This window comes from Orbicella faveolata, unplaced genomic scaffold, assembly GCF_042242905.1.
Source record: "Orbicella faveolata isolate gen_17 unplaced genomic scaffold, um_ofav_v1 contig_34, whole genome shotgun sequence".
NCBI lineage: Eukaryota > Metazoa > Cnidaria > Anthozoa > Scleractinia > Merulinidae > Orbicella > Orbicella faveolata.
Window position 1 is genome coordinate 2966975 of NW_028301563.1, and position 21346 is coordinate 2988320.

General features: G+C 37.6%; 3 protein-coding genes across 3 annotated transcripts; all 3 read right to left on the reverse strand.

Moving 5' to 3' along the window:
• Positions 1 to 4389: 4389 nt before the first annotated feature.
• On the reverse strand, positions 4390 to 6561 carry LOC149104310 (uncharacterized). The gene is made up of 5 exons (XM_089271226.1): positions 6375 to 6561; positions 6038 to 6160; positions 5566 to 5688; positions 5311 to 5433; positions 4390 to 4631 (listed from the first exon to the last, which is right to left on the reverse strand). The coding sequence occupies exons 1-5, from the start codon at positions 6559 to 6561 to the stop codon at positions 4390 to 4392; spliced, it is 798 nt and encodes a 265-aa protein (XP_089127352.1).
• Positions 6562 to 8706: 2145 nt separating this feature from the next.
• Positions 8707 to 10048, reverse strand: LOC149104311 (uncharacterized). The gene is made up of 2 exons (XM_089272099.1): positions 9569 to 10048; positions 8707 to 8889 (listed from the first exon to the last, which is right to left on the reverse strand). Exons 1-2 carry the CDS (start codon positions 9876 to 9878, stop codon positions 8723 to 8725), a joined length of 477 nt encoding a protein of 158 aa, XP_089128225.1. The 5' UTR covers positions 9879 to 10048; the 3' UTR covers positions 8707 to 8722.
• Positions 10049 to 14052: 4004 nt separating this feature from the next.
• Positions 14053 to 20595, reverse strand: LOC110068130 (uromodulin-like). Its single transcript, XM_089272073.1, has 4 exons — positions 20472 to 20595; positions 18687 to 19002; positions 17474 to 17614; positions 14053 to 16638 (listed from the first exon to the last, which is right to left on the reverse strand). The coding sequence occupies exons 2-4, from the start codon at positions 18991 to 18993 to the stop codon at positions 16280 to 16282; spliced, it is 807 nt and encodes a 268-aa protein (XP_089128199.1). The 5' UTR covers positions 18994 to 19002; positions 20472 to 20595; the 3' UTR covers positions 14053 to 16279.
• Between the last annotated feature and the right edge of the window lie 751 nt (positions 20596 to 21346).

The following is a 21346-nucleotide window of genomic DNA, read 5'->3' on the forward strand; positions in this document are numbered from 1 at the left end:
TAATTTCAAATCGGCCTCGCGCTTCGCGCTCGACCCATTTTGAAATTACTCGCGCGATTTCTCCCTAAATTGTACTCCACTCGGTCCAATTACTATTACTAATTTTACAGCACTTGAGCAAGAACTGAAATTATGATATCTTATATGATGAGCATATTCTAGCTACCCCGCAAAATGGTTATTGTCATTTATACCATGCGCGCGCTCTGATTGGTCAATCAGCTATGGTTTATTGTGCCGGTAAACCATGGAAATTTCGCGTGTGTTCTGAATTATTATATAAAAGCAATAGACCACAAGTTTTTATGGTTTATAGGCTGATAAACCACTTGGGATGTTGGAAGAACACGGAAAGAATTCGTAAATCAGGAGCCACGCAGGCGAGTGAGTGATTTACTAAACGAATTCTTCTCGTGTTCTTCCAACATCCCAAGTGGTTTATCAGCCTATGAACCACGAAAACTTGTGGTCTATTGCTTTAATGTTATATGAAACAAGAAATACCGTGTTTGACCACATTACCAAGCACCGACAAGGAGAGTTGAAAATGTCACCGGTAGCGAGGTGCTTTAGACGAGCTTCAATATGTTTGCAAATATGGTCAAACACTGTCTTTCGTGTTTGATATATTTTCTAAATCGAAGACAAAGGACAAAGGAAAAACGAAAGGAGAAATGTAATCGCAAACATCAATGTGCTAGTGAAAATCAGAAATCCAAAACCGTATTTCCTTTGTTTAAACTTGAAGGGTATTGATGAGTTTGAGGAATATATTTCCTTGGTTCTGATCCCTGTTATTTAACGTTATTCATATTGAGCTGATATCGATAGTCTACAACTGCGGAAAAGCCCATCCGTAACTACAAGGACATTTTTAAGCAATAATGAGTCTTAAAGGGCATAAAGCACCTCAACCTAGTATTTCCTTGATGTAAACAACATGGGATCACAGCCTTATTTGCTTTGTAGGACTCGAAAATTTAGAAAACGTAACAAAGCTTAGTTCAGTATTACACTTACGCGCAAGCTAAAACGCCTATCATATTATGATGTGCAAAATGTTCCTTTTCCGCATCGACACGCTGAAAGCCAGTCTCATAAACTGTTAATGGGAAGCGACAGCTCTTCCATTTGCTTTGTCGTAATTTTGCAATAGAAAATAACTTCACGACGACCACCAGCAAATGATAATATGTAAGAGACATTGTTGTTGTGCTGAAAATAACAACAAAAAAGAGTATTATTTAGTTGTGTTGTTATGACAATAGAGGAGTACGTATATCAGGAGAAGCAAAAACGGTGGCAATGTATTATTGTACCCCAGAGAAAAAAGTAATAACATTGGAAATGAGGAAGAACAAATCGAAAAGTTAAAAACTGATCTCGCAAATACCTTAAGTAAAATGATAACCGAAATATATAGTATAAAATATAATGAATCTTTATGCAGCACTCGAATGAATCTTCCTTTTAAGATGGTATTGCGCTTTTTGCGTATTAGGCAGATAATAAGAAAAAGAAACTTAGCCATCGATCTTTATCAGAGGTATTGGATGGACGATTTACTAATAGCTGAGAATTAGTCAAAATTTTAATCGTCTAGCTGAGAAATGATCATTGAGATTCAAAGATTTGCAGTTTTTATGGATAGCTTTGAAATGGGCTGAAACTTTTACTGATAACTGAAACTACAGAACACACGTGCAAAATTTGATATATCTTTCTCTATGATTCATGTTCAGATATTCAAAAAATGTTCAAATGTTGTTGTTTATAATAGACAATGCGCTAAGCTATATCTAGCTAGTTCCCAAGCATGCCACTTAAACTGAAATAAATAAATTTTTAAACTAAACATAACAGGCTTAAAATTCCCAGCTGGCAGGGGGCCGACCAGTTAGCTCTGGCCAGCTTCCTGCTCAGAGCGGGACTTGAACCCGCAAACTCCGGATTTCAAGTCCGGCGCCCTAACCACTCGGTCATGCTGCCTCTTTGTTATCAATTTCTTCCTTACTTGCACAAACGAATCCATCCCCGGTGTATCCGTCTTTACAAGTGCAGTCATATGAGCCCACTGTGTTAAGACAGTCAGCGTTTTCATGGCATTGGGCCGATCCGGAAGCACATTCGTCTTCATCTGATAAACATTAAGTAACAAAAATATACAGAAAAGTTCTACATTCTTGAATCCTAGTGTACATAACAAATACAGGGACAGATATTCCAAAAATATGGCTTTCCTTGAGCCAAATATAGGCTGTGTTAGGTTTGCCAGGTATTGTGAAAAAAGGCACAGCCGCCTTTTTTCTTGCTGAGGATTGTAGCTGGGGTTCCTACTGTGATAAACTAAACGGCTCGCTTTACACAGTATTGTGTACATGCATTTCTAATTCTCTGCATTATTTATTTTGTTTTTTAATTTTGAATAAAGACTACTAAAAAGAACATTTTAACCTTAATTTTTCTACCGTGTTGTAACATATTTAATTGAGAAAAAGCAGCGTACCAGCGCAATTAAACCCATCACCGTTGTATCCAAGATTGCAAGTACATGTAAATGAGCCCACAGTATTTTGGCAGTAGGCATTGGCATGACAACCACCGTTAGAAGAACTGCACTCGTCTATATCTAGAAGAAATAGCAAGCATTAGAAGAGATAAAAATATGTTGGAATAAAAATGAAGCAGAATGAGCAGACTCGCATAGCTTGATAAAGTCCTTTTTCAGTTAACCGTGCTGACGGCCAGCGAGGAAGGACTTCTCTAAAGACTTCTTCCACCTACAAGTGCATGAGTAATGCAACTATGGACTGTCTGTAGTTCTTATGAACTATTTTCTTACCAATGCAGTTCAACCCGTCGCCATTATATCCTGTCTTGCAAATGCAGTTAAATGAGCCCACAGTGTTCTGGCAATTGGCATCGCCATGGCAACCGCCGTTACCGATACTGCACTCGTCTATATCTAAGCAATAAGAAGCATAACGGAAATAAAAAAAGAGGACGCATTGCTGCAAATGACAACAAAATCATCGATATCGAAGGCAAACACCTCCAGTAGCGTAGCAACAAAAACAACAACAACAACAGTAGAAACAATAGCCTGCTCACCTGCTCAACATCAACAACACTAGTGACAGCAGAAGCAAGTGTAAGGTGCGCCAGCTGCGGTTAGTTCAGACCAAAATATTTTACAGAGTAGAGAACTATCTTTCGAGTTGGAGCATGATATTTCTTCACGCAGGTTGCCAACAAAATAGTTTTTTTTTTTTTTTTTTTTTTTTAAATAAAAGCAACCTACCAACACAGTTGAACCCATCGCCATTGTACCCAGCCTTGCAAGAGCAGATAAACGAGCCCACCGTGTTTTGGCAGTCTGCGTTACCATGGCAACCACCATGCGCATCGCTACACTCGTCTATGTCTAAAGGTATGAATATAAATCAATGGTGAAAAGTGAGTGAAAAGTGAAAATAATGTATACAAACACTTAATTTGAATAGGGGAAACAGAGAAAGAAATAGAGAAATAGGAAGAGACTAGAGGAGAAGTTGATTATGAAGAGCTTCTTAGTGTTGAGTATTTAAAAAGTGGCACAATTAATCGTTCCTATGCTGCTTGGCCTGTCGCACAGTATAGGAGAATAACACAGACTTTGTCATATTGTTTCACTTGAAATGTACCTAAGTTATTAACTTCATTAAAATTAAACGTTCAATTTCAGTTTTTCATGGCAAAATTATACTGAAATCCAAGATGGTCGCCAAGATGGCCGCCACGAAGGCCCCCAAAATGAGGCCTTGGGACAGTATTCCGAGATAGGAACATGCAAGTTCATTTACTACACATTTTGAGGATTACCAAACTGTAAGTTACAAAAATATATCGTATGGGTACATGGGAACACCATCTTCCTACTAGACTAAAAGGACAATAATCATACATAAGAAGTCGTTGCTATAAGAAACCCCCTGTAACACGACAATAAAGGAATACAAAGCAGCCACAGCACCACAATAGCCACCACCAACAAAAAAAACTATAGCAACAGCAACAGCAATAACAACAACAACAAAAACAAACAAAAACAAACAATAAATGAAATCAACAACAAATCTTAAATATAAGAGCCTTTTTAAAGAGTCCTTTTTCATTTATCTATACGATAAGAGTAGCTACACTTAGCCTGAGAAAAGACTGACGTATTTTTCACGCAGCTACTTTCAGAAGGTAGCAAATGTGTTGTATGAAATCTTTGGGGAAAGAAGAAAGATTCATTCGGTGTCGCAATGATGAGATAAAGAAAAAAAAGCTTAGTCCCTCACAATATTTGAACAGACCGTGACGTTCAGATACCACTCGAGAGAGACTCATGGTGGCCTAACCCCTTCACGGTTCATATGCACGTGCTGCTAAGGTCAACAATGTCGAAAGCGTTCTGTGTGAAAACAAATAGTGAAATGCGGTAAATCTAACGCTAGGCGAGCAAATGTGAATCATTATCTTACCAGAGCAGTCGAACCCGTCGCCATTATATCCTGGCTTACAAGTACAGCTAAATGAGCTTACGCTATTCTGACAATTTGCGTTAGCATGGCAACCGCCATTGTAGGAGCTGCACTCGTCGATATCTACGAGTTGAAATGGAAAAAAATAATATATTAGAATAACCGTCAGTTCAACAACAGCAACAGCAACAATTCAAACAAAACAACTCAGCCCCTAGTAAAATAATTACAGGTGACATAATCATAGTTATCTCTAGCGGTCCTGGCAGTGCCACTAGTGACAGTTAAAACTGCTTTGAATAGCTATTGATAAATGGAATGGTTCAAAAGTTTCAAAAGAGGACTTTCTTAGAACACTGGTCTCAATTTGGAGTTGGACGAGAATTTGATAATTGGACCATAACTTGCTCTTGTTACTGCCGGTCACAATGACAAAACGGACTCGTTTACCTAAACGTAAACATTCCAATTCTTCTTATAACATAACACGCTTACTGGTGCTACCTAATTCCTAATGTGCCATTATTGTAAGAATCCCTAAATACGCGCTGCCTTGAGTATATAACATGACTCAAGATGCTAGAGGCGCCTCGAGCAACTCTTACGCTTTTCTCGTGCTCTTCAAACTTAGCTTCCCGCGTGCATCCATAACTCAGTATAGGCACGCTAAGCATGTACTAATTCTTAAATATTTGCTGTTAAAAATCGACTGCCAACAACCGTTTTGAGACATTTTCCAGCAAACTATAAGCAAATTAATTTGATTTCAACCATTTTTACATTGCTTGACAAATCAACCTACCAACACAATTAAAGCCATCCCCGATGTATCCAGGCTTACAAGTACAAGTAAATGAGCCTTCCGTGTTCTGACAAGAGGCGTCGGCATGGCAACCACCATTACTGATACTACATTCGTCTACGTCTGGAAAAACATAATATTAAAAACAAAAGAATAACCACAATTTCAATTTCCAAATTGAAATCAAGAACGTCACTGCTGCTTAAGAGAATGAGAATGAACGAATGTGAACGATTGTACAGAACATTTTCTTACCAGAGCAGCCCAATCCATTGCCATTATATCCTGACTTACAAGTACAGCTAAATAAACCCACGGTATTCTGACAGTTTGCGTTGGCATGGCAACCGCCATTGTTGATACCACACTCGTCTACATCTAAATGAGTAAAAACGAGATAAGAAACACTGTTAATTTAACAAGGGAAAAAGTGTTATCCTACTTACTGAGAGCCTTTGGGGAAACAATAATCAACGACAACGACAACATCAACATCAGCAGCATAAAAAACAATAATAACAACACCAACAACAAAACAATCGCTAAAAGTATTATAAAGTTCTTCGTTACCCATGAGATAGAAAAAGCTTAATATTTCAGTTATCTTTGTTGTTTGCTTACGCGGGTATCAACAATCTTCTTGGGACATTTATTTCCTGCAGATACCTAATAAAACTATTTGATTTCAAACTTTTGTGTGTCATATTTTTGACACGAGTAAACCCACCAACGCAGATAAGACCATCGCCGCTGTATCCAGGCTGGCAAGTGCAAGTAAACGAGCCTTCAGTGTTATCACAGGTTGCGTACTCATGGCACCTACCACTGCTGGTACTGCATTCGTCTACGTCTGAAAAAATTGAAATAATCAGACTAAAAACAAAGCATTGGTCAACATTGGTCCCAGTATCAATTCTTATTTCAGTATAGTTCCATTAGACCAAATCTTTGTTTTTCCAAGATAACACATTTGACTACATTGTAATAAACAGCCAACAACCGCCAACAACCGTCTTGAGACTTCGATTTCAATCGTTTTGTCATTGTTTGACAAATCAACCTACCAACACAGTTTAAGCCATCCCCGCTGTATCCAGGTTTACAAGTACAAGTAAATGAGCCTTCAGTGTTCTGACAAGTGGCGTCGGCATGGCAACCACCATCATTGATACTACATTCGTCTACATCTGGAAAATCATAAAAGAAGAATAACCACAATTTCAATTTCCAAATTGAAATCAAGAACATCATTGCTGTTTAAGCCCAGTAATCAAGACAGGACGATGAGAATGAACGAATGTGAAAGATTGTACAGAACATTTTCTTACCAGAGCAGCCCAATCCATTGCCATTATATCCTGACTTACAAGTACAGCTAAATGAGCCCACGATATTCTGGCAGTTTGCGTTGGCATGGCAACCGCCATTGTTGACCCCACATTCGTCGATATCTAAATGAGCGAAAACGAGATAAGAAACACTGTCAATTTGAACAAGGGGAAAAAAGTTATCCATAACTCTTATTTACTGACAGCCCTCAGGGAACAGCAATCAACGACAACGTCAACATCAACATCAGCACCATAAAAAATGATAATAAAATCAACAACAACAAAACAATCGCTAACAGTATTATAGAGTTCTTTGTTACCCATGAGATAGAAACAGCTTAAGATTTCAATCATCTTTGTTGTTTGCTTTCGCGGGTATCAACAATCTTTTTGGGACATTTACTTCCTGCAGATACCTAATAAAACTATTTGATTTCAATCTTTCGTGTCATTGTTTTGACACGAGTAAACCCACCAACGCAGTTAAGACCATCGCCGCTGTATCCAGGCTGGCAAGTGCAAGTAAATGAGCCTTCAGTGTTATCGCAGACTGCGTCCTCATGGCAACCGCCATTGCTGGCACTGCATTCGTCTACGTCTGAAAACATAGTAATAATGAGACTAAAAACAAAGCATTTGTCAACATTGGTCCCAATGCCAATTCTAATTTCGGTATAGTTCCATTAGAGCAGACCTTTATTTTTCCGGGATAATAGATTTGTCTTTGTAATATACAATTAGACTACAGGTACCCGTAGTTTAATACATAAGTAAATAAATAAATAAATAAATATTACATTAATAACAACTTAATAATTTAATGATTTAAAGGTCAATAACATGTCATTTACCAAGGCAGTTGAACCCATCACCAGTAAATCCTTGTTTGCAATGACAAGTGAATGAGAGGATTGTATTCTGACAAGTGGCGTGCACATGGCAGAGATCGTTGAAGGAACTACATTCGTCCATATCTGAATAAGAGTAAATTATTTATTAATTATTTCAACATTTAAGTGAAAGCTGCCAAACTTGGCAAATGACCTGAAATATGTCTGGCAACAATTTGGTTTGACATGTCGTTGTTCTAGGAACTTGATGTTTCCACGGCAACCATATTTTGACAGGCATGCTTTCTTTTGAATTTTGAAATTTTTTGTTCGTATAAACGAATAAAAGTGGAACACGACACCCTTCAATCACAAAGAAAAAAAAACTCTTAAAAAGAAAAATTCACAAAGAAGCCGTATTGAAATGCTGAGATAGAAAGATACATTACCTTTAAACGAAACGTAACAGCTAATGGCAATTTTGATTCACTGAAAATTAATTCCAGTCTTTGCTGGGGTGCTAAGATATTAAAAAAAAAATGCTTAGGCTATGATATCACCACTTTGAAAAAATATAATTATTTAATAAACTTATTCTTTTTTTAAGGTGGTAATCGTGTCTTCCTGTTATATTATTGCAGCCACAAATAAGCAACGCCCTTTCCTGGTCGTAATATGTCATCTAGTTAGGCCATAAAACAATGCATTAGTATAGAAACAAATGACAACTAATTAACTTTGGTCCACATCTTTGGTTTTCAATAGCACTATAAATATTTTATTTCCAGGTAAAAAAAATATTCATAATATTTTGCAAAAGGAGATTTCTAGTTAGCCATTAAATGGTTCATTAGCATAAAAATGAAAACCTAATCGCCCTTGCCCATGTAAACCGGAAAATAAATCAACAGCTTCTTTGGTTTTCAATTATAGCCCTAAAAATATTTTTATTTCCAAATAAAAAATTCAAAAGGAGATTTCTTTACAAAAAGACGGTGTTGTTCAACTGCAATGATTGATTGCTGCGTTTCGTTTTGTGCTCTACAGACTACGATATCTTTCAACGGCAATTGTAAGGCGTTGGTAGTAAAGTTAACTATTCCACCCGTCCTAAAAGGAAATGCATTTTTAAAGGGTGTGTTATCTGCAACGTTGTCTGAAATATCTGTAAAATATGCTGCTAAAACTGTATTTGTGGATCCAACCACATTGGTTTTTTTTTAAATTTTTTAAGATTTTGTGTCTCTGTTTCTATTTGCAGTACTCACCACCTGTCTCCATATCACAATGCGTCAGAGCCACCTTATTAAATGAAGCCACCTGCATCCAGTATTTACCACTAGACGCTGATTGTCCTTCACTTGCCTTTATCTCATTACACGACTCAGCGGGTAGCTCAGCTATTGAACCAAGGGGAACTACGATGCAGCAAGAACCAATCTAATTAGTGCTGCCATTCTATGGCATCAGATTCAACGGTAACGGTTAATGAGTGAGAAATCAAATGGAACTGACTGACAGACCTAGTATATATGGCTCTCAGTCATTCGAAAGCTAGTTAACAACTTGTAATTGAAAGATTAAGGAGTAACGGTCGTTTAGTTGGTAATCACTGTTTACTTAACAAAATTAAGTAGTGAAAACAGAAGAAAACACGTTTTCTAACACCAAGTTACACTCTATAAATAAGAAAACTATGAAAATTGAAGGTAAGACATCTCGAAGTATTGGGGAGTGACATAATCTGAATAAATCAATGAAAACATACACACACAAACGATTCCGGCAGAACTTGACTTTTCATCCGTGCGCGTAAAATCCGTTACAAACACATGAGAATATCTTAAGTATGCAAAACTACCAAAATTCCTTTAAACCGTCACAAGCGCACAGAATGTCCGTTTGAATGTTAAATTTTATACTGTTTCGTGACTTTCTTCTTTTAACAAAAATCTACTCCCTTGGTTTGATAAACCATCAGAGTTTCCAGAGTTTTTCTGATATCGTTGTCTGTTTGTTGTTTCAATTAGAAGTTCAAAATATGTCAACTTGTACTTATTGATTTCTAAGTTTTTCAACTGTCACGGTTTTACTCACCTCGATTTTTGTATCGTTTCATATAAAGCCTCTCCTGGTCTGATACAAAGTCTTTTGGTCTGGATTCCATAGTGCGACTGTTTAGCTCGCATTCTTCTCTATCCACCACATAATTGAAACTCTGACATCTCTTTTCCTTCTCGCAAGCTTGCTGACAGTGATATGAAGTTTTGCTAGCCAACTTCATAAAAACGCTCCCCTTCAGCATCTTCCCGTAAACGGAGGCTTCTCTTCCGCATCGACGTGTATCCACTGCGAAACAGAACGCAATGCAAACGAGACATGCAGATACTAACCTGATCCAGAGCATGACTAAAATCAATCGAAAACTTCTTTAGACAAAAATACCTATGAACGTTTTAGGCAGAACTAGTGTCATTCAATTAGATGGTCACTTCAACGTTGTATTTTGCCGTACATGACAACCAAACCACAGAGAGAAACTACGGTAAATGTTTAAAAGACGTTCCTTGCCAGTTCGATAGATGAATGTTTCGGCAAGGCGAGGCGTTCTGCGTCTCGCCTTTTAATGACAACACAGTCTATTTCATGGTCACATTATGCCCTATCCAATCAGATTAGAGGTAATTGATTCTAGTAGTTTTTATGAATAGATACATCGCAGCTGATAAACGTAACTGGTATGGTAATTTTGTTCGATTTTGTTTGCTTTCTTTTTGTTTTTGTGTAAAATTGGATAACTCCGCTAATTAACTTGGTAGCAACAAGCACACGACATATGCCAGAGGGTGGCAAAGGTGAGGTACCAATCACGCATCACGCTAAATTTTCTATTAAATCACGCATCACGGAGATTTCTTTTCACCAATCACGCGTCACGTAAAAATAGGTAAGTACCTCGCCAATTTTACTTTCTCGAGCCTAAAAGCGTCATTAAGAGAAGAACTCTGCCGATTCAACAACAAAAATGTATCGACAAATATGTGACCTCACACGCGAAAACGTTCCGTTCGAACTGCTGAACGCACGGCAAGTGAACGGATAATTTGAATAACGATAGTTAATTTGCTTGTTCCAAGATATCTTAAGACTACTTGGTTCTACATGAGTTAACATCACTGAATATAATGAGTAATGACTCTAGCAACGATTTAATGAAATGCAAACTGTGAAGGTGAGGGATTCATGAGATGTGGGCTGTGTTGGTATATGTTGAGAATTAATACGATGAAAGCTGTGTAGGTATATGTGGGGGATAAATAAGATGTAGGCTGTGCAGGTATAAGTGGGGGATTAATGAGCTGTAGGCTGTGTAGGTATATGTGAGGCATTAACGAGAGGTAGGCTGTGTAGGTATATGTAGAGGATCAATGAGATGTAGGCTGTGTAGGTATATGTGGGGGATTAATGAGATGTAAGCTGTGTAGGTATATGTGGGGGATAATGAGATGTAAGCTGTGTAGGTATATGTAGGGAATTAATGAGATGTAGGCTGTGTAGGTATATGTGGGGGATTAATGAGATGTAAGCTGTGTAGGTATATGTGGGGGATAAATAAGATGTAGGCTGTGTAAGTATATGTAGAGAATTAATGAGATGTAGGCTGTGTAGGTATATGTGGGGGAATAATGAAATGCAGGCTGTGAGGGGATATTGAGGGGTTATTTAGGGGTGCCTTTTGAGGTAGAATAGATCGTTTTCACGTGACGTCATCACTTTCGAAAATCCAAAACCAAAGAGCCACTAAAGTTTTTGTCCTCATCAGGCATAAGAAGCGGTGTATTTATTTCTGTTTACAATTTTACAGCTCAATAGCGTGCTTCGTTTGGAATCCAGAGCATTTTGAATTTCAGGGTCATGGAGGTGCGTGACAAAAGGCTACGATCGAGTTTGTCGAAAAATATATACTTATCTCACGATTTTGAGCCTTTTTAGAAGTTAGAGCATTATGAAAAGTGCTTATGTAAATGCTTGTTTGATCAGTACTGATAATCAGTCGCCTAGATAGCCAAAGTAAGTTCCAGATGTTTACACTATTTTCCGGCCGCCATATTGGTGTACCACGGAGGTACACCAACATGGCGTTTTCATACTGGGCTCTGCAAATATCTGCGAAACATTTCGACGAATATCTGAAGTTTGGGCTAACGCACAGGCCTAAAACTTGGAGAAGTGTCTTATTTAGTTATCTTCTATAACATCGTAAGTTCATGGCTTTTTCCACCGGATGGTTTTCGATTTTTTTTTTTATTGGGTGACAGTGAAAACGATCTATACTTGATTATATACCCAGGAGGTATTGTTTTAAGAGAGATTAAGAGCGATGTGTATATTGCGGTGGAGTTAACTAGCCGCCCAACCATCCGGGTGGTGTCGCACTTATAAAGATAAAGAACAAAAGGTTTGGTTGTGAGCTAATGGGAAAGCACTGACGTCATAGCCAAACCGGACAAACGAGTCTCTGACACCGGCTGGATTTGATTATTCAAAATGGCGGACATACCATAATTTTTAAAGGCTATGATATGCTAATTTGCCAAACATTCTTTATGTGCGCGCTTATGCTCTGTAACGGCTTTGTAATTTATGCTATACATACGGTTTTCTTTTTTTTTTTCTTTTTTTTTTTTATCAAAATACGCGTTCACCTTGTGTATATTGAGTTACAGTAGCCAGGTTAAGCCTTGATGATTACGTTTGTTTAAGGTTCTCTTTGCCATCTAATATTACACGTTGCAACGAAAGGGTAGTTCGATTCAAATTCGTCGACAATGTCTACCGTCTACGAATGCCTACGTGCGAAAAACAACTAAAGCATCACAACTTTCAATGTGATTCCACCAGATATCATTGTCACCGCAACATTAACATTTGAAGTCAATTAAGTAGCGAGATCCTCGAGAACTGGAAGCTATGGAAAGAGAAATACTGTATTAAATAATTACTTGGTTTGCATGCATGGAGCGAGAAAGAACCGAGTATCAACTCGCCATGTTCAAGGACGTTATTGATGATGATGGCCTTAAAGTTTAAAGCCTTAAGCTATACTGAAGAAGGAAATACAAACGATTGCCTTGTAGTAATGGGGAAGATGAAAAGGTATTGCATCGTCGAAGTAACGTAAACGAGATTGTTTCAGCAGGAGGGAAAAACTTCCTACCGAATCGCTCGACAACTCAGTCGCTGAATTAGAAAGAAACTTGGCAAAGAAGCGCAAATTTATGTGATTTCTTACGGTTTTTACACGATACTCTCATCTGCGTTCGATTAGTCTTGGGATAAATCATGAGCAAAGCACAAAGCAACCACTTAGGATGACAGACCCCACGTTAAACAAGTGTATCGACCTTCCAGCATCCGAGATGCAAATATAGGGGTCTTAACAATGACGACGGCGACATAGTCAGTGGAGGGGACTGGTTATGAAGACCGGCAAAGTTCAGAGCTGATAGGTTATTGTTTGAGTTTTTCTAAGTCACGTGACTCCACTAACTGTGACGGCGACGACGAGGACAAAGCCTGAGTTTGTCCAGGATGCCCCATGGCTCTAAATCCTCGCCCAGGCTAAATATGTAATGACGGCGTTTAATTCTAAATGGAAATACGAAAAATTAGCAGTTCGACTCATTGTTCGCGTTTGCGGTCATTTTGCGTTTTTGTTTTGCAGAGGACGGCTATGTACTGTACCAAGGTTTACTGAACACACTTGTATGGCATTGTTTTGCTCATTGAACCTTTTGTTTGGTGGTGCTCATTGACGTCGCGGTTTGCTCCAGACTCCGTCCACACTACGCCAGAGGAATTTAAAAACGCATACAGCTTTATTTCTACGGTTAGGCTTACGGTCCAGAGTAATCCGTCACGAAAACGGAGCTTTTCGTAAACGCTTTTGAAGCTGGAGGTATTTGAAAACGCCGGCTTTCAGTTTTCGTGTGGACAGAAAACATTTTGAAACGGACCCTTTTGAAGACGATAGGATCAGATCAGGAGAACCACTTGATTTTCCTGATTTCCTCAAACAAAAATATAAAACGACCGGTGATTGTTGCGTTTTTAAATTGCTCCAGTGTTGTGTGCACGGCCGAGCCTAAGTTAATTTTCCTGGCTCCTAAGCTCCTAATGAGGTCAACAATTTTTTATCAGACGGCGCACGTTCTTCGATGAGTCCATAGAGAAAAAAATCGGAGGAGGTCCCGCGCAAAGGAGAAATGCATCATAAATGAACACCGTAAACAAAATAAATATTTAGGAGTGGAACTCTTTAAGGACCTCGATCAAGTTTAATATTCGTTATATGTTACTAGAATTATCACGAAGGCTAACCCGGTGGCTAAATAAAGTTTTACTTTACTTACTTTTACTGTCGCATTTAACTGTCAGAAGGAACCTGCATCGTTACCCCAAACAGTCATTTAGGGAAAACTCTTGTTATTTGTCAGTAAGAGACCATCAGCGCGGGATTTACATACCCAAAAAGAAATTCATGACATCCAGATCTAAGGTGTACAACGGCAAGCCTCTCGTTTTGTCAAACATTTTTATTATGGAATACCAGGGTATGTCACCAGTCTTTTGAATGAGCTTATAATGGTAACGCATCTCATTAAATCGGTTCTGCAACCATTTCTCATTAAATCAGCTGTTATCAGTTCATGTGGAACCAAACCGGCTATTCACCTAATACATACTACTTCCGCGACGGTCGTAACATACAACATGCAATATTCGTTAGATTTAGAACAATTAAGATTACAGAAAATGGATATCGGAGGATGTGCTCAAGTGACAGTTATAACTTATTCCTTCTGTAGTCTTTTGGAGATCAGGTGCTTTTCCCTTGTCTACTCTCAGAGAGTTCACATGTTGCCCACAACCATAACTGCACTGTGGACAGAAACATGGTTGTTGCAAACTGGAGAGGTAAATACTTCTTAAAAAATAAGTAGTATTAGTTAAATCATCCTCATTTACTAAACATGAGCGTCTACATGGAATAGCCTATTTCCGAGTTGCCTTAAGGTGGCTCAAAACAGTTTCCAACACTTAGATTTTGATGGGTCGTTATAACCCCTCTTTATCACTTGATGCTACAATCATGGTATCAAAAAACTGCCCAATCATTGGTAAACCATGTTGTTATCTTTTTGGCGACACAATAAGTTACCATAGCACCAGTATGACCTCCCAAAACACCCTTAGTTGCAGCTTTAGTGGCTTATAATATTCAAAAATGGCACGTAAATTGTTTTATATTATCAACTTTGATAAGCATGATAAGACACAACTTTTGGCAAAATTAAAAAAAAATTCTGGAGGTAGAGTTCAGGGCCACCTTAAATTTTTGACAAAAAAAAAAACTGTTGGAAAATGTTTTGAGCCACCTTAAGCCCCTCTATCAAAGCGAGGCATGGTGCATAACCTTTCATATGAAAATGAGTTTAACTTGGATGTAAATGAAATCTCATTTTCGTATCAAAGGATGGGCACCAAGACTCGCTTCGAGGAGGCTTAAGATAGTTCGTAAATGGCTCATCAACTTAACAAGGTGAGAAGACAAATCCCTTTGCGTATAGTCTAAACCAGTAAACAGTAAAGCGCTATTGAGCTAAAGGGAAATAGCGCTATATAAATAAAGTATTATTATTATTTATTATTAAACAAAATTGATAGATTATATTCATGGAATGGGGCGATCTTTGCTGACGCCATTATTCTGTTTTGCCTCATTAGCATGCGACCTTGGAAAGAGAAAGCATCTCGTTGCAAATGAACTGACTACAAATGGTTAAAGAGATTGTGAAACTTAGTGCGAGCTGAAAAATTTAGTTCTTTGCCTGTTGTATTGAAGAACATTGTCTTTCAAAAACCGCAAAAATTTCTCGTTGGCAAAAGCGCTAATGAGCCAATACATTCTTTGTTAAATAATGAATTTTTAAACCCTAATTTCGTGACCCAAAAAGTATTAAATACATGGTTTCCATATTGGGAAAGGTAATCGTGCTATGGTCTTTTAATATTCAGACCTGATAGGATACGATTTGTTATTTGACATTCACACCTAGTAATTTGCATTTTACATTTGAGGAGATTTCAATAGGACCTTTGCAGGATCCGGTCACATGGTACAAAATTACACATGCTGGGACGCAAGTTGCACAGTGGGACTTCCAAAACAAAGGCAGGTCAAGGTGGACTGGTACGAGTTGCGTTGTTTTGGAAGTCCCACTGTGCAACTTGCGTCCCAGCATTTGTGATTTTGTACTATGTGACCGGATCGTGCAAAGGGCCTATTCATTCGGTTTATGAGATACTTTTCAGTGAATTTCTTTGAAAGTCGTTGTATCGAGTAAATGATTAGTTCTTTATGGGAGCTCCCCTTTAGGCTTGCCTAAATCTATTTATTGGTTTCTATTCCCATTATTTTTAAGACAAACCCACGCAGTACATCTTCTACATGCTATTCCCCTTCCCCGCCATGTTTTAGTCCTTTGATCAACTCGTTCAAATACTCGATTAAGCTAACCCAGAATCAGCGAGAATTTTGACTTTAATTTTGTAACCTTTGGGCGAAGTTTTAGGTTTATATTGCTTTTCCTTCAGTTTTGAGCCTAAATAATCTCAAACTACACAAGTAATGAAAAAACAACAACAAAAAAACATAGGCAAATTAATTATTCGGTTAACTCTTATCCTGGGTTAACGTAAATTAACCGGCTTTCGAACAACCCGGCCCTGTTAGCTTTCTATTGCTTAGTCTGTGCCACAGTATCGGAGAGAACAAGTGGGTGTACCACTGAGGTAATAGATGTAGTGAGAGCCGCAGTTTCTCACTTCAACGTTGGTGGACCAGTTACAACAATTTGAACTCCAGTGAAAGCAGACCTGCCTGGTGACCTTGCCGTCAGCCACTAGAGGATGTTCACCGTTTATCCAGCCCGGTGCGTGAGTGTCACACATCCGCATCGGCGGGCAGGACGTAGGCATTTTAGTGCCTGCGTCTCCTTGGAAACGAAACCAGCCTGGGCCGATTGAACGGTCACATATTGTGGTGGCTATTGCGTAGGTGACTTTTCTGTTACCTTCCGTCAGAGTTTGATAGCTTTGACATTCTGGAATAATAAAAATACGAGTTAATTAGCCTGTGTCACATTGTAAATGCATCACGCATTCCTCGTAATCCATCAGTTTACAATGAAGCTAAACGCAAAATATAAACGAAGTATACACGTATAAAAAAAAAAAACAGTAGATAAAATATAGGAGTGAAAAAAGCAACGGCAACAAATACAAAACCAACAAGAAGCAATTGTAGAGTGATTGCAATTAGCAATAAGAAAATTCTCGGGACACCGTTTCGACAAGATCTCATTATAACTTCGTTTCCTATATTTTATGTATCACTTTTGTTTAGTACTTACGTTAACTGCTGGGTAATTAGGAGGAAGTAACTTAAACTCTTTCTATTTTACCTTATAGTGTACTCTGTAAAAATCCAATAATTTTTAAGTATAGGTGGACAAAAATCGTGTACCAGAATAGTATTCAGGATTCTACAGTCCGTTTTGCATTTTCTAAGAGCTAAAGATTTAACTAGTTTCCTGAAATAACACCCAAGCAAATGTTTTTTGGGAACTCAAGGAAATAAATTTCAAAGTTCAGAGGCTGGCTGTGCAAATACAGGCAAAATTTCATCATCATTTTCAATCCACCAGTGTCTTTAAGTGTTTCATATAAACTTCAAAATTTGTATTCTACTTTTGGTGCTGTTACAAATGATTTTTTTTGCGAAGATATTCAAAACAGTCGCACAGACGTTTGGAATATAATACAATGTAAATAATCTTGGTACAAAGTTCCTGTTCACTTGTTACTCGAACTTCTGGTGGATTCCCTCTTAATTAGCATTGTTTTACTTCTTTAATTTTGTCAATCCGTGGCATCTACCTGGCGCTAGTATTTCACATTTTGTTTTTCCATCTCCGACGTATCCAGGGTTACAAGCACAGCTGTAAGTCCCAAATGTATTTGTACAGGTAGCAGTGTTTGCGAGGCAGTCATGTGTTCCAAGGATACACTCGTCGACATCTATAAAAAAAAAATATCATGGAATCACGTCTTTTGGAAAGTCTTACATAATACTTCTAATGGTAAAGCGTAAGGCATTTTGAGAATGTACGTGCTGAAAGTCCGGAAATTCCGAGAGACAGTCTACCCCCTCTTACATGTTAGTCTACCCCATTCGTTCGTCTGAAGGACAAGGAATAAGTGTTCCTGTGTGTTCTTGCGGCAAACAATATTCTCCATCAGAAGTATGTGCGGTGTTAATTACTCTATCCCAGGGGTGCTTCGTTCGAGGGTGGTTTACAAATTTCTGTGTGCTAACTGTAATGCTAGCTTCATTGGCGAAACCAATCGTCATTTTTCCACGCGCGTACGTGAACACTTGTCTTACGACAAAAGCTATCACGTTTTCAAACATCTACAGGCTTCAAATGAATGTCGTAAATCTTGTTCTGCAGAGTCTTTCCCATTTTGAACTCTGCCGCCACATAGGTCCAAGCAAAAATTAAAGAAGCTATAGACATCAATTGAGAGAAGCCTGCTTTAAATCAGCAAATTCATCATGATAATTTGTCCCTTTCATTTTAATTTTTCTGCACGTTTTTTTCTGCCTGTTATTTGCCTGTTGTTCGTTGTTTTCAATTCTACGTACAGTTGTAGCTTATTCCTGTTAAGTAACACCCATAAAACTTGTATATTCCAATTCACTGTAGTTATAACTGACAATGACAGAGGTTACTGTCGAAACATGTATTTAAAACTGCCGGAAAAGTGTGGTCCTTTTTTAAAGATTAGTTGCTTTGGTGTCCGGTTTGAAGTTGTTGTATCGTAAAATGATCTTACCAAACAACAACTTCAAGTAGACCGGAGTTAGACCAAATTATTTGTGTTTTATTTCTTTGTGACAGGTCAGTTTTAAGGGAAACATCAGTGTGACATTGAATTGCCACACGAACATTGTAACTTCGACTTGTTGCCATGTAGTTATTATACGCAATATTATGTTCCCAAACCGCGAAACGTCTATATCCGATATACTTCTGCATGCATTGTATTAAAATTTACTCGTCGTTAAAAACTGATATATTATTCACACCTTTTACCGTAATGTAATATCTGTCCGAGCTCTTAACGAAATACTGAAGTCCAGCTTCCTTGGTGAAGTTATTTAACTCACAAATGTCTTGCATAATTACGTAATTGAAGCTTTGGCATCTTGGATCGTCGTTGCAGGCATTTAGGCACTCAAGTGACATCGAAGTCTTAATCGTCTTGAAGACATGTCCCCTCAGCATCATACCATAGATGGAATACAAGCTCTCACATTGGCTAGTTGCTACTTCAGAAGACATCTGAGTGAGCAGAACCACTTTCATGATGATGAAAACCTTTAAGCGGACCATTTCTTAACGCTTAAAAATGAAAAAAAAGGTAAATAAAATAAAAGATAAAAACTGGATTATCATCAAGTAAGCCCAGAGCAGGTTTATAAATGTAAGAATTAAAGGGGATCTCCAGTAAATAAGCATCCTTTTGATCTTGCCGAAATTAATTACTGGTAACTTTATTCGTGATAATGTTATGGCGGATGTTTAGATAAAGTTATCGCGGGGGAAAACACTCATAGTGAATTTGACAATACCTTTCGATCATTTTTGAACATACTGACTGATGCGATGAACGTACAGGTAACATTATGTTAGCTAAACGGTTTAATTTTTACCAGGATTTTTAATAATCGAAGCCCGAGGCATCATAGTGTGATTCTTCACCTCAACAAATTGCTCAACAAAACTAATTATGTATGCTTGGCAGGTGGAGTCTGCGGTTACATATTAAAAATTCTGTGGCTTAATTATAACAAAAACCGAGACGAAAATAATACCAGTCCACCAAAATCAATCAAAGATCCTGGTTATCAAGAATAGTATAACTACACAATGAAGCATAGAGTTTGAATTAAAACTGAGAAGAAAATAATGTATTTATACATACTGTAGGTACTTCTCACAATTAACAGAAAGTGGAATAACGTAACGTATTCTGCAATCTTCAAGTGAGAAACCTATAGTAACGGTCAATGTTTCATGCAGATGACGATTTTCCCATACGGACAATGATACTTACACCCATGCATTGTGTAGATCTCTCTATCTTATTAGTGAACGACTAAAATTGAGACGGTATCGACACCTTCTCATGTTATAACATAACAAACTCTACTGGTTAGCTTTGAAGCAATCTAACAACCTCTTTTGAACAACGATCCCAAACTGATTCTTACGCTGTATGCAGCACATTTCTCGTGTTTTAACCTTGCAACATGATCAGCCTTGCAAGAGTGTAATGTAGGTCAGTGGAGGCTCGACTCCTGCTGGGAGAAATTCAATTTTTTTAATTTTCTACTTATTCATTTATTTTATTATTATTTCTTTTTTTGAATAGCCAATGTCACTAGCTAACATCGACCATTCCTTTTAAAGGACCTTAGTTCAGAGTCGTCATTATAGCAACTGAAACTGCTAAAAATCATTAAAAATGCAACCATAGCGTCGCTCCAAGATAAAACGAGACAGTTGTTTCCACTAAAATTTGCTCTTCGCTTTTCAAAATTAACGGATATCGACAGTTAACGAAAGAAAAAAAAAAGAATAAGTACATTTGGTCTCGTTTAGTTATCTTTCTTTCTTTTCATAGCACTTGAACAGAATTTAACTTTTGTATATGTAATGGTTGTGTCAGTTAATAATTAAGACATTTAACGGTATTGGGAACTGGCTGATGTGTACCAGAGACGTGTAAAAGTACGTTTCACCATTATACTTAAAGTATTGTACGCACTGTACTGTTTTTTGAGTCAAATACACCGAGCTTCACTTACCTACACATTCGATTTTCCTTCAGTTACATACCAGCCAAACTACTATCAATCTCTCCAACGAAACCAAATGACTGATCTCGATAAGGCCTACTGCAATTTAGCTCTGCTCCTTTGTAGTTTGCGTGGAACCGAGATTGTTTACTGAATTTTAATGACTATCGCAAGTCCTGTAACTATAAATAGCAAATACGCTGAAAGATTGATTAAATTAAACCCGTCTTGATTCCTGCGCAAGAGAAACGTTTTGTTTAACCGTAAGAAAATATTAAATAAATGTTCCATGAAGCCGTGTTCAAGTATAAAAATAGAAATATGTCTAATCTCCTAATCTACTTTGCAGCTGACGCAAATACAGTGTTAACTTTATTAGCTGCCGAATTAATACATATTGTGTATTGGAAATAGGTTATTTTCTATCGGAGAAAATTCGTTTTTAGATGAAGAATTGATCAATAACTTTTAAAGACAAAACATTGTCAAAAGGCGTGGGAATGTATTGAGGAGCCTTTCAACCAGGAATTATAAGCAAAGAAAAGCATTGCTCATAAAAACAATGCAGGTCTCAGCTGGCTACAAATAACCGTTAGGTGTTTTATTCAGAAGATTCAGTACTTTGGCGTCGTCTAGTCTTGTCTTTTGTTTCTTCTTGTTTTTTTTTTTTTATTATTATTATTTCTTTAAAAGAAAGATTAATTTAATTTAATTTATTTATACTTATTTAAGTTACATAAATTTCACACAAAAACCCAAAATCCAAAAAAACAAAAACAAAAAAAAAAAGAAGCAAAATTTCATTAAATAAGAGAAAAGTATGTCGTACAGGCCAAAGGAGCAAAAGATTTCGAGTTGGCCACTAACTACCACAGTACAATTAC